The sequence below is a fragment of the Podarcis muralis genome, chromosome Z, assembly GCF_964188315.1.
Source record: "Podarcis muralis chromosome Z, rPodMur119.hap1.1, whole genome shotgun sequence".
Lineage (NCBI taxonomy): Eukaryota > Metazoa > Chordata > Lepidosauria > Squamata > Lacertidae > Podarcis > Podarcis muralis.
The window spans coordinates 31673943-31687420 of NC_135673.1; the positions used below are offsets into that span (position 1 = coordinate 31673943).

The window sequence follows — 13478 nt, forward strand, 5'->3', positions numbered from 1 at the left end:
CTACAACTCCCATCATGGCCAATAGTCATGGGAGATGAAATTCAGCAACACCTGGAAGGCACCACCTTGGCTATCCAAAGCAGGTGTGGGGAACCTCAGGCCTAGAGGCCAAATCCGACCCTCCAACCTCTGTCTGCCCCTAGGGACTCCTCCCAGGCACACCTCTCATCGGCCTTGCTCCACACCTTGAGTGTTTTTGACTGCGTGAAAGAAGTCCATCGATAATGCCTCTTGCTTGCTTGTGTACAAAGCACCCTACTGTACACAGGGAATATGTACATCAGTTGCCTTGGCCGCTTTTGCCTCTTGCTGTACCCACCATGACATCAGGTGACACTTTCTCCTTTGCCTGCGCAGTTCAATATCAGGCAAAGGCACGGAGGTTTGTAGCCAACACCCACCAGTCTTTACCTGCCCTGCACCGGATGCAACAGATGACACCAGGATTAAAGCAGGTGGGTGCAGCTTGGGAAGAAATTGGGTGATAGATCAATTATTTTGCATACACATACCAAATTCCCCCTATCAAGCAATCTTAGGCCCTACATTTAAAGCACTATTATTACACTTTAAACAACCATGGCTTCCTCCCCCCACCCCAGGATCCTGGGAACTGTAGTTTGTTAAGAGCGTTGACAACAAAGTTGAAAACAACAACTCCCAGAGTTCCCTAGGAAGAGGGATAGATTGTTAAACCACTCTGAGAACTGTAGCTCTTTGAGAGGAACAGGGGTCTCCCAACAACTCTCAGCATCCTTCACAAACTACATTTCGGACTCACAGCTGTCCATGGAGGCGCAGGTTAATTCTGTGTCAGGGCAGCTGTCTACCAGCTCATCTGGTACGCAGGCTGAGACCCTACCTGCCCACAAACTATCTCCCAAGAGTGGTGCATGCTATAGTTATCTCCCGTTTGGATTACTGCAATGCGCTCTATGTGGGGCTACCGGAAACTACAACTAATCCAGAATGCGGCAGCTAGACTGGTGACTGGGAGCAGCCACTGAGGTCACATAACACCAGTCCTGGCACCCAGTACATTTCCGAGCACAATTCAAAGTGTTGGTGCTGACCTTTAAAGCCCTAAACGTCCTCGGCCCAGTATACCTGAAGGAGCATCTCCACCCCCATCATTCTGCCCGGACACTGAGGTCCAGCACCGAGGGCCTTCTAGTGGTTCCCTCACTGTGAGAAGCAAAGTTACAGGGAAACAGGCAGAGGGCCTTCTGGGTATTGGCTCCCACCCTGTGGAACGCCCTCCCATCAGATGTCAAAGGAATAAACAACTATCTGATGTTTAGAAGACATCTGAAGGCAGCACTGTTTAGGGAAGTTTTTTTAATGACTAATGTTTTAACGTATGTTTAATCTCCTGTTGGAAGCCACCCAGAGTGGCTAGGGAAACCCAGCCAGATGGGTGGGGTATAAGTAATAAATTATCATCATCATCATCATCATCATCATTACAGTACCGAGGATTCTTTAGGGGAAGCCATAAACTGTTTGAAGTGGCATCACAGAGCTTTGAATGTATGGTGTGAATGTGGCCCTAAATGTGTGGAGATGATCAAAGGATTAGGATAGGGGTGGTGCAGACTGCATAGGATTCCCAATGGCCAGGCACAGATCCTGACACCACATCCTTATTTCTCCCACTCCATGATTAGGCAAAAGCAGAATAAGGAAAAAAAACATACAAATATGCACCTATTTTACATACCAGCTGCAGAATTCATCTTTCTGCAATGCAGAGTTTTGGCTTAGAGGCACAGAATTTTAGCTCATGCAACCAACCTACTGCTTTGAAGGTGGAAGTACTACCACCTACCTGGAGGGCAGGAATGCGGCTTTGCTGGTTGGGAATGACCTTTAGGGAAATGGTTCCCTTAGTTTCTTTCTGATGGACAAAGGAAAAGGAGAGAATCAACCTCTGCTAAATCAACCACACAACGCAGATCACAACCTCTTCTTGCATAGCTCAGGGCTCCTGCAGTTGCAACCTGTCTCCTAAAACTGAGAAAAGCTGCACCAGCTAAAGTTCTCTCTTCAGTGCAACCGTGAAAAGCATAAAAGACAGAGAGATGGCGCTTCCTTGATGGTACTTCTAGTTTTCCCATCTTAAATTTCTATACTTAGCTTTCAGTGCAGAGATGCCTGGGCATTCTGTGCCCACAGAGAAGAGGTGTGCAACCTCTGATTCTCCCCATGCTTGTTGGAATAAAACTACTAATATCAGCCCAGAGGTTTCTGAAATAAAACTTCCATAACCATGATCATTATCATCAATTATGTACTGCCTGTTGCCAAACTAGGCTTCTAAGCAGTTTGCAAAGTATAAAAACCAGTTACACAAACATTAAAAGATAAACATCCATAGGTACACACTGAAACAAAACAAATCCCATTAAAACAAGACAGTAATTAATCATCCCTGGTCACTGGCCACACTGGATGGGAGTTTCAAGTCCAATAACACCCAGAAGACCACAAGCTGCCCATCTCTGCAGCAAAGAATCAGGGCTACTGTCGGCTTTTGGTTTCTCCAGGATATGTCAGTCGAGCCTGCTTCTGGCTCTCATATGAGCCCAGTCCTTTTCTACACCTTGCTGATTTCAAGGCAAAGTCAAGAGAGGCTCCCAGCAAGAACACTTTAACTTCCTGCTGGTTTTTCCTGAGCTGGGAGAAATGATAAAACAAAGAGGTGTGGGGATGGAACCTAAGGTCCACCGGCTCCTACAGATTGGAATAATTCACGCTCAGTTATCTTTTAAAAGGTCAGGAAGAATCACAGCAGGTTGCTGCTCCTGAAAGATAAAACTCAGGTCCCTCCATCCCTGGTACCTACCAGTATCTTCTGCAGCTGGTCTACAGAATGGTTGGCGACACTGTTCCCATTGATTTCTAGGATCTCATCCCCCACATGAAGGGAGCCTGGCAGAGTAGGAGACATGAACCTCATGAAGCAAGGCAGTGCCAACAGCAACAGACAAGAGTCTTAATAGTAGCTAGAGAGGACAACAGCTACTGATAAACAGGCACCACACTGGCAACTCCTGGGACTAGGCAAAGGCTACACTTTTACTAGATTGTAGTAAAAATGAAAATGTTTTTTTAAAAAAGCACATCACTAGCAGCAGTCCCACGTGCTACTTGTGGGACTCGCATTATTGAACTGAAAAAAAACTAAAAGATGAATTCACATGAGTGAATACGCCTGAAATGCTTCAGAATTGGGTTTGCTTTTATAAAAACACACTGTGAACCCACTACTTGAGCTATTGCTGCTATTCATGCAAAAGGAGCTCACTTCCTAAGTTCTTCCTTGGAGAGTTAACAGCTGTTTTGGACAGGAGGGAAGGGTAGCTCCTTTCAAGCAGGCACGGCCAGGGACTTCGCAAGGGCTCCAGGACTCAGAAGGCCTCATCGCTGACTGGCCTCATCCTGCCAACCCATGCTGCTTCTAGCAGTCACCCACCTGGGCACTGGCAAGACTTGTGAATGAGAACCAAGCCCACCATCACAGGTGCCACCATCACAGAGAGGCCAATGTCACATGTGCAACATCAGTGAAGCTGAATGTGACAGCAGCACAGCTTCAATGGCCACTGCCTTCTCCTTCTGCTGCTGTCAATGGCAGGGGCTGCTTTGACCCTTCTGCCACTCCACAGCAGCAGCAGCAGGAGGAAGAGGAGGAGCCAGTCACTGAAGCCACTCTGCACTTGGCACAGCGCTTGGCCGCCTCCACCCTCTGACTGGGGCCCCCAAAAGGGCTCGGCTCCCAGGAGTTGGAGCCCCTGCCCACCATATTGGAATAAGCAAAATGCAATGCCTGACCTCGTAATCTAACATGGCGGGTGGCATATCAAAGCCAGGCACTGGCTTGGGTCCCATTCAAAACCACTGCCATTGCTCACCAGTGCAACACGACCAGAGGCCTGGCAGCCGAGAGACTGGTGATGGAGGGAGGAATGTCCAGCAATGAACAGCAGCACCAGGCAGAGGTCCCACCACTGGCCCAAACTCCTTGCTCTCTGGTACAAGGAAGAGAAATCTACTCTGATCTCCATTGGGGTGCTTAGCTGTCCAAGTCCATCTCTTCCCCCAGCACTAAAACATCTCTATTCTAAAGGCAGACGGGGAACTCTCTATTCCATCTAATGGGGAAAGGAATAATTTGCCTTTCCATGCAGTGAAAAATCTCATCATATTCTCGGAAGAGGGACAAAAAAATTTCCAAGCATCTATGGCAACCAGGAGCTGGAGGAGGAAATGACAGGACTGTCACTCAAGAAGTTATTGGGTGGTTGCTTTTATTTGGATTATAGTCATACCTTGGAAGTCGAACGGAATCCATTCAGGAAGTCCATTCAACTTCCATAACATTAGAAAACCAAAGTGTGGCTTCTGATTGGCTGCAGGAAGCTCCTGCAGCCAATTGGAAGCAACAGAAGCCCCATTGGATGCTCAGCTTCCTAAAATAGTTTGCACACTGGAAAAGTCACTTCTGGGTTTGTGATGTTCAGGAGCCATAATGTTTGGGAACTAAGTTGTTCAACTTCCAAGGTACTACTATATACATTTTGTGGTTTTATTTTTGATTTTGTTCTGTGAACCATCCTGAGACCTCTGGGTATAGGGCAGTAGGCATATAAAATCAAATAAATAAATAAAATAAATAAGTGGGCTTGGCCTGCAGAACTCAGGAGGTAGGAGGAGAGACACAAAAAGTAGAACTGGTTGGCTCCAAAAGTAGAATTGGGCTCAGGCTCTGCCAACCGTTGGGTCTCCTTCCTTTCTGCCCAATAGACATCAGTTTCCATTGGCGCTGGTTCCTAGGGATTAAAAAATATATATTTCCAGGCCTGCTACTGCTCTTTACCTTGCCTGTGGATCATGCCTCCATGGAGGATTCTGGCCACCATACAGCTCTTCTTCTCATTCAGCTTCAGCGTGATACCCTGGAACAGAAAGTCTGTGACAATCTGGATCAAAGCTACAGTGTGAAGACTCTGCTTCTCTGCAGAGGCTCCTCCTGGCCTATCTCTGTACCAGAGGCAGCCCCAGGAGATGCATCCAGGAGGGGAGACTCCTAGCCAAACTCAATCTCTGTTCATTTCCCTTGTACGTAACACCTGCCGGCTAACACTTCGCTTTCCAGGTCAGAACTTGCACAAAGGGTTGGCAAGGATTGGGATCTGCCAAGGGCCCCGCACCCCAGCGGGGGATCCATGCAGCTGACCAGAATACTCTGAGCCTGGCTCATCCTCTTCACTGCTGCAACCTGCTTGCTCATCTGCCTTTCACAGAGAATGGGTCCCAGCTCAGTAGTAGAACATCTGCTTTGCATGCAAAAGGCCCCAGGTTCTATTCCTGGTATCTCTAGATAACTGGGAATGTCCCCTGCCTGAAAGCCTGGAGAGGTGCTGTCAGTCAGTGTAATTAGGTGGACCAATGGGCAGCCTCACTCTGACCCAGACAGCAATGGAGCAGTTGATGCCACTGCCTCCTTGTTGATAGCTGCCATATAGGTCAGTTGCTAGAGTGTGAAACTCTTAATTTCCGTGGGTTTGAGCCCCAAGTTGGGCAAAAGAATCCTGCATTGCAGGGTGTTGGGTTAGATGAACCTCACGGTCCCTTCCAACTCTACAATTCTACAATTGGCTGGCAGTAGCAATAATAAGGTTAGAGGAGGAGCTGCAGATGGCAGCAACGAGGAACTAGACTCATTGGGGATGGGAGGCACTGGGGGTAATTCCGAAAAATGGGAACTGGCACTGCTTCTAGGACAAGAATGGGGAAACCCGTAGCCCCCCAAATGTTGCTGGACTCCAACTCCCAACAGCTCCAGCCAGTATGGCCAATCGTCAGGCACGATGTGAGTTGTAATCCAGCTACATCCAGAGGGCCACACGTTCCCCATGTCTTAGGTCTTGCTCCTGGAGGCTCCTTCCATGGCTACAAGAGAGTTAGGGATAGAACATCTCTCAAGTGAAGAGGAAATCTCAACTTCAGCCAAACTGCACACAGCCAGAAGCTTTGAGCTCATTAAAGCCTCCCACCTCTGTCCGTCTAGGCCAACCTTTCTCAACCTGTGGGTCCCCAGATGTTGTTGGACTACAACTCCCATCACCCCTAGCTAGCAAGGCCAGAGCTCAGGGATGATGGGAGTTGTAGTCCAACAGCATCTGGGGACCCACAGGTTGAGAACCGCTGGTGTGGGCCCAGGAGTTTGCCCAGGAGCAAGAGAAATATTCCACCACCACCACCCCACTGCCTACAACCACAAGGACTTGAAGCACTCTAGCTTCACCAGCTCACCATGGGCTCCTCCGCGACCTTTTCAAACTGGATGAACCTCATTTTCCGTATCTCCCGGCCATTTGTGTGGGCTGGGCTGCCCAGCATGGCTGAGCCATTGGAGTAAATATCCTCGGACACTGCATTCATTGAGGATGGAACTGCCTGTAAAGGCAAAACAAAACAAAACCCCAAGTTTAGGAGCAGTACCCAGGCCCTGCTGTATCCTGGTCTCCCAGAAGCCACACCAAACTGGAAACTTTAGCCCAAGAAGTATTAAACTCAGCCGTCCATTCCCTGCTCCTATCCCTGAGCCAATATCGTGCTCATGATGGCAGCTGCTGGGTCCTAACACAGCATGGATTTATGTTTCGGCTGCCTAGCTGCTACATGTTCTCTCTCTTCTAGCCTTTAGTGATCAAGGACGGTCACCTTCAATGCACTCAGCTGTTTCTGAAAACATTGCAGCCATGGGATGACAAGTCAAATTGGCCACAATCATGGCTGTCATATACTCTTGGCTAACTTGAATGAATAAGTCAAAATCTTGCACCAAGGAATGCTTATTTCCTCATCTTATATTCAGCAAAAATATCAGGAGTGCACTTTCTATGCATCACCAACTCTGCCAAGACAGAAGAGAGCCCAAATTTAAGACCAGTTCTTTTTAGAACAATCTATTTCAGCGGTTCTGAGACTCAGGTGGTTCACAGAAACTGTCACAGAACAGGGTAGAATATCCATACTTGCCTTTACGCTTTTCTTTTCCTGCCAGAGATCGAGGTCCTTTTAGGGCCCGATTATCGAAAACACTAGCAAGTTCCTGGCTGGAGTCCATGATTTTAATAATATTGAGCTAGTTTTAACAATGAAGATGGTGCAGAAGAAACATTTATTTTCTTCATACTTAATCCAGAAGCAAAACAGCTTTCCTTCCCACGAAATTGTTACTGCTCTAGTGGTTGTTCACATGTTACATTCAACCAGTCTACAACATGTGTACCTGCATACTAAAATAATTTAGCTGTACAGTTGTGCAGTTATTAACATGTAATGTTCTACAAGTGTACATAGCAGGCTGTGTACATAGCAGCTGAGCTGTACAAACTGACAAGTGTGCACTCTTTCACACAAGCATTTGTACATGTGTGGAGACATCCTGTACCTGTGTCCAGTGTAACATGGGAACAAGCCTACAACTGCATGGATGGTACCGTCCTAGCTGGGCTATCAGGCAGTCTGAGCAAACCAGCCAGCTCCACCATGCCCCAGCAATTTTCAAAGACTCTATGGACGAAAAAGTTTAGGAACGACTGATCCGTTTCATTTCATTTGCTTGACTTTATCTTTAAGTTGAGTAAGAAGCCTTTGGGGAACATGGAGTTATGGTTGTCCAAGAACTATACACTCCTGTGCTCTTACACTTTGCTGGGGGGGGGGGCTGGGGGGAATTGTCAGCTAAAAGCTGAGGTGTACTTACAAAAGGGATTAAGTTTGACTTGTGTCCAGTTGCAACCAGTGCTTTGAAAACATATGCACTTAAGCTCTTACCCCCCACCCACCCAACCCACATTAAATGTTGTTCTTTTACAGACGGGATGGGGGCTACTTGCAGATGGGCTGCTTATTAATAATAATAAAAAGGAAGTTGCTAACCTGCACTTTCTAGCACAATTATGCCTTCACATTTTCTAATTGTAAAAAGTCTGGTAAGAAAAGTGAAGGGAAATGGCACGCTGGAAAGTGTGGAATAACAAACAGATGCTGGCAAAATCATTCTAAGCCTCTGCATGAACCTACCAGGATGAACGTTCAACAAACAGGCAGCATTATATGACCTCTGTGCAAGTTTTGTACAAACACGTCAGCATTAATGTTCAACAACCAACCGTTCCAAAAGCTCCTACAGCTTTTGAGGCTTTGCCAGCAATTGCCCACACATCATCAAACCTATGATTGCAATTTACATACATAAGATAGAATCTTGTTGTGTGTAATGAAAGAAAAGGATGAGGGGGAGGAAACCTCAGCTTCTAAGATGCTGAATTCTGGACTCCAATCACACTGCCTGAACTTGGATAGTACTGCAGATTGTGCACTGGTCTGGCACCGAACCTTCTCTCAAGAAAAACAGGCCTGCACTTGAACCAGCTTTCAAACGCTACACTCTAAGTTGTCACCAGAGTCTTGCAAGTCCCAGGAGAAGAAGAGTTAACACACACAAACCACGAACCAGAGATCTGGTCAACCTCAGAATGGCTGTTTTTAGGGTAAAAAAGCGACAACTTCAAAAGATTGGATGACAAACATACGGTATATTCTGCTTCATTCCAGTAACAGCAGCCCAAGCTCACCCATGCACAAAGCCACATTTTGAAGGATACCCCCTAACCAGAGTCCTTTCACATAGTTTAGCCCTTGCTCTTGCTCTTATCTTCCAGAAGCAGACAAAGGACGCAATGGATTGGTGATTAAAGCCTGTTAAAGAACAAAAGCACAACAAAAACATATTAACAGTCCCTGGAAAGGTCTTATCTCTTCTAGACTATAAGCCGGTTTCAAGCAACTGAGCATATATAAACAGCACTGACTGTTTTCCATCTCAATGTCAGGGTGGAAAGGTGGATATGTTTAGTTCATTAGGCTGGTGCTAGACTGTTGGGGGAACTGGGGACAAAAGTCTCCTCCTCCCCTACCCACTTATGCTAAAATGGCACCATCCTCTCAAGAGATAAGAGTAAACCCATCTACACCAACCTGGGCCTCTAAAGCAAGGATGGGTAATCTGTTGGAGAGATCAAGGGCCACATCCCTTGGTGGCAAATAGTTGGGGGTGGTGTTAGGAACTCAGATATATAAGCTAGGTGCCAAATGACTCCTTAAACCAGGGTTAGTCACCAAAACGAAATGCTTAGTTGCACTTTTTGACCAGATGGCTCTAAAGTCATTCTTTTCAGTATGACTTTTTAGTTCCTGAAATTCATTCTGATGGTGCAGATAAAATATCATGGATGGAATTCTACAGGATGTGTTTCTACATATTGGTGGGAGTGAGAAGGGTCGAAGCAAAATTGTGGACCACTCCTTCTTTCTCTCACCTTTATTCATTTGCCATCCATTCATATTCTCCCTTCCTCTCTCTGGGGTTGGAGGGTAACACAACAGATGGGGGCCTGGTAAGCAGGTTGCACATCTGTCCTCTAAGGGAGTGGTTCCCAATTAGCTAAGTACTGTGGAGCCCTTGTCTTTCAAAAGCCAAGCCATGGGCCCCCTACTTTTGAAAATGTTGCTATTTCTATGGTAGTTTTTGTTATGTGAATGTTGCCAGAGACTCTGGGTGGGTTACGTGGACCCCCTGGGGACCACTGCAATTGGGAACCACTGCTCTAAGAAACCAAAGTTATACAGCCTTGGAGAATGGAGGCTCCGTCGTAATTATAACAGTCAGTTGCCACTGACAGCCCACCACTGACTAAGGCTCATTAGAGTCTGCTGCAACCCTTACAATCACTGAACATTTAGCTCAGGGGTCGGCAACCTAAAGTCTATGGGCCACAAGCGGTGCACAGGGGTCGTTTAACTGGCCCACGAGCCACCCACTCGGCGAGTCCCCGCGTGCTGCACTAAACCAGTGAGGTGCATGGAATCACTTCCGCGGCACCAGAAATCACGTCTGCGCAGACGCAGACACCGGAAATCGCGGGCGGGCGCGCTCATGTGAACGCACAATCCGGCCCACGGAGGGATCTCCACTGGAGTGAACCGGCCTAGGCGAGGTAAACCTTGAAGACCCCAGATTTAGCTCAAACCAACTTCAGGTCTTATTCACACATCCATTAAAGAGTCAACAGATTTCCTACCTCCTGTCCAATTTGGATGAATACACACACACACTCACTGACTTCTCTGACCAATACAATACTCTCACCCATTTACTATTTCTGAGCTAACCTCACCAGGTTCAGTTTGCAGCACTCCTCATTAGCCCCCTTGGCCTACCCCTGCCCAGGGCTGTTGGCATACATCTCACTGCGTGTTCAGCTCGTGTTTTCTACCATTCCTCTGGAGATAGCTGAAGAACCACAACCTTCCAACCTGAGCCTCTCCAAGCTAATGCAAACAAACCCAGATGTTCCTGGTTAGATATTAGCCTATGGGTTTTACCGCTTCATTTAGCAGGCTCTGCCCATCCACACAGAAACGGTTGCTAGCCTAGGAAGGTGATTCTTAAGTGCTTTGTACCAGTAGTGATTAAACATCTGCAAACATAGCCTAAAGCAGAGGTAAGTCAATGTGCTTTCTTCCAGCTGTTCTTGGACTCCAACTCCCATCATTCCTGACTACTGGTCAAGCTAGCTGGGGCTGATGGGAACTGGAGTCCAACCATATCTGGAGGACGTCACATTGGGTACCCCTGGCCTAAAGGAAACAACATTCATACCAAAACCACACCCATGGACAATTGTGCGGCAGTGGGCCTTTGGACTGATCTAGAAGGGAACAGAGATCCTCTGGGTATACAGCGCTGAAGAAGATGGACTAGTTGGTTATGTGAGAACAGGATGCTGGACTAGCTGGGTCTTTGGTCTGATCCAGCAGACTCTTCTTATGTCCTTTCCCTTTGCCTCAGCGAAGTTGCTGGTGGCAACCCTGGCCTGGGTTCAAAGTGCCCGTCAGGGGAGCTGACTCAGCCTAGAGTCATCTCTTATCTGTTCTTCCTTCCTTGAAGCAGCCTGTCACACAGTTCAGTGCCAGACCTCTGGGCTCAGCAAAGATTTCCCCAGAGTGCAGCACATTCCAGGCCATTAGGCTCAAAGGTTGGCCTAGTCCCACCCCCTACACAGTCTTTCCCCCAACCATCGGTGCAGCCAGGATTTATGTTGGGGGGTGCAGGCTTTAGGCTAGGAGGGGGGCAGAACCTCAGTTAGTTAAGTATTTTGCATTGATTGGATAAGCTCATGTCCCCAACCTTTGCTTTTTGGCTAAACAGTGCCTTGTCCTGAAGATAATCTGGATGTAATCAGGAGAAATGAGGGCTAGAAGCAGGAACTTGGGGATTTGTGGACAACAAAGCTTATCCTTGAGGGTCAGCAACCTCAGCAGCAGCAGCAGAAACCCAAGCACCTTCCCAGAAGAGTATGCAGCAGCAGGGAAACCACCCTCCATTTTGAATTTCCCACAATGACCCAGAGGTGGTCACGCAGCAACACTCTGAGGGACTGTGGAAATGGTGGGCAGATTCTCAGACCTGGCTGCTATTGCCAGGGAAATTAGGCACCTGTGTAGCAGCAGCCAGCCCTCATCAAGGGCTCCCACCAATATGGAATGGGACTCACTTCAGAGCACTTTCTAACCAGGAGGAGGCCTCCTTTCTCTGGGCAGAGAAGGGTTTCTGGGCTCTGAAGTGGCTCCACCCACCCTAGTCGGCCATCAGACTCCCCTGACATACTGTAGAAGCCTTCTGGGTCAGGCTAGGACTTTGCCTGAGCAATAAACAGTTCCAACTCCTTGGCTTGAAATTCTTGGGAAGCAATTCTAGGTTGTAACCTCCTGGCTCTTGATCAACAGCACGGACAAGCTTAAACTTTGCCTTACTTTTGAAGAATGAATGAATCCCTGCCATGTTTGCAGCAGATGCCTGGTGATTAGGGCATCAAAACTCTAGTGTGTTTGCTGGGGTAACAGCTGCTCACCATCACAAAAGAGCACACACAACCCACCCACTCTGGGCAGCTTCTGACATAATATATTTTTTTAAAAAATCACCATTAAACTGTTTGTTTGTTTGTTTGTTTGTTTGTTTGAAAAAAATTCCCTAAACAGGGTTGGCTTCAGATGTCTTCTAAAAGTCAGATAGTTGTTTATTTCCTTGACATCTGATGGGAGGGTGCCACTACTGAGAAGGCCAAAACAAATCAGGAATGGGGAGCCTGTGGCCTTTCAGTTGTTGTAGAACAACTCCCATCCTTCCTGGCCATGCATGCTGGGGCTGATGGGAGTTGAAGCCCAATGACATCTGACAGGCCACAGGTTCTCCCATCAATGCACTGGTTCCCTGTAACTTCACTTCTCGCAGTGAGGGAACCACCAGAAGACTCTCGGAGCTGAACCTCAATGTCCGGGCTAAATGATGAGGATAGAGGCACTCCTTCAGGTATATAGGGCCGTTTAGGGCTTTAAAGGTCAGCACCACCAACACTTTGAACTGTGCTCGGAAATGTACAGTGAAGATCCTTTAGGACCGGTGTGATATGGTCCTGGCGGTCGTTCCCAGTCACCAGCCTAGCTGCTGCATTCTGGATTAGTTGTAGTTTCCGGGTCACTTTCAAAGGTAGCTCCACATACAGTGCACTGCAGCAGTCCATGCAAGAGATAATTAGAGCATGTGCCACTCTGGCAAGTATAAGGATGAGTCTCTGTGGAACATACAAAGTGCTGTGCTTTGCCATCTAAATCAGAGGTGGAGAATCAGGTTCCAAATGCCGCTCTCTCTATCTGGTCCTCAAGATTCTTTCCAGGCTGCACACCCTTCCCAACACCAACCTCCATGAGCATTTTGGTAGTCCGGAACGTGCCTTTTAACTCTGAAAATGCCTGTTGTTTGCCGGTATAGACAGGGGTGTAGGCGTATGTGTACAAATCAGCCTAATGTACAAAAGTGATATCTATTTATATATTTTATTTTAAAATCTGTATCTCACTTTTCACTTCTTCAAAGAGGCTTAGGGCAATCAGATACATAATGCACAAAATTGAAAAAAACAAATTAAAACTCCAAAACGTAAAGCCCCAAGAATTTAAAATGTAAAATAAAAAAAAAAGATCTGAAAAGCATTCAAGGTACAAAGGCCTCCTGAAATAAAATGTTTTGAAACTCAGTAGAGATTTACATTCACTGCTCCACTATTTTTGCCTCTGGTTCCACTCACTATTGGTATCCGGCCCCTGAGAGGCTGCCCAGAATGAAATGTGGCCCTTGGACAGAAGACGATTCCCATCTGTGATCTAAATGCATTCCAAACCGTTTCACCACAATCCAGTCCATTTCCCCCATCATGACCTCCCCCCAAAACAGACCAGTTGTTTTTCTCCTGCACAGTTTAGTCTTTGATCTGACACTGTCCTTTTGGAAGTTGGACCTAAAGGGAATATGTTTTTCTGCCAAGAGGCCGAGAAACGTG

The 13478-nt window shown here is 47.1% G+C and overlaps 1 protein-coding gene across 1 annotated transcript in view; it reads right to left on the reverse strand.

Moving 5' to 3' along the window:
• The window catches only part of MPP1 (MAGUK p55 scaffold protein 1), a 32943-nt gene that overhangs the window by 12438 nt on the left and 7027 nt on the right, over positions 1-13478 (reverse strand). Inside the window, exons 2-5 of the mRNA XM_028714877.2 lie at positions 6319-6462; positions 4880-4958; positions 2846-2931; positions 1829-1897 (exon numbers count right to left, since the gene is read on the reverse strand). Coding sequence (XP_028570710.2) covers positions 1829-1897; positions 2846-2931; positions 4880-4958; positions 6319-6462 — 378 coding nt within the window. The remainder of the gene's footprint in view (positions 1-1828; positions 1898-2845; positions 2932-4879; positions 4959-6318; positions 6463-13478) is intronic.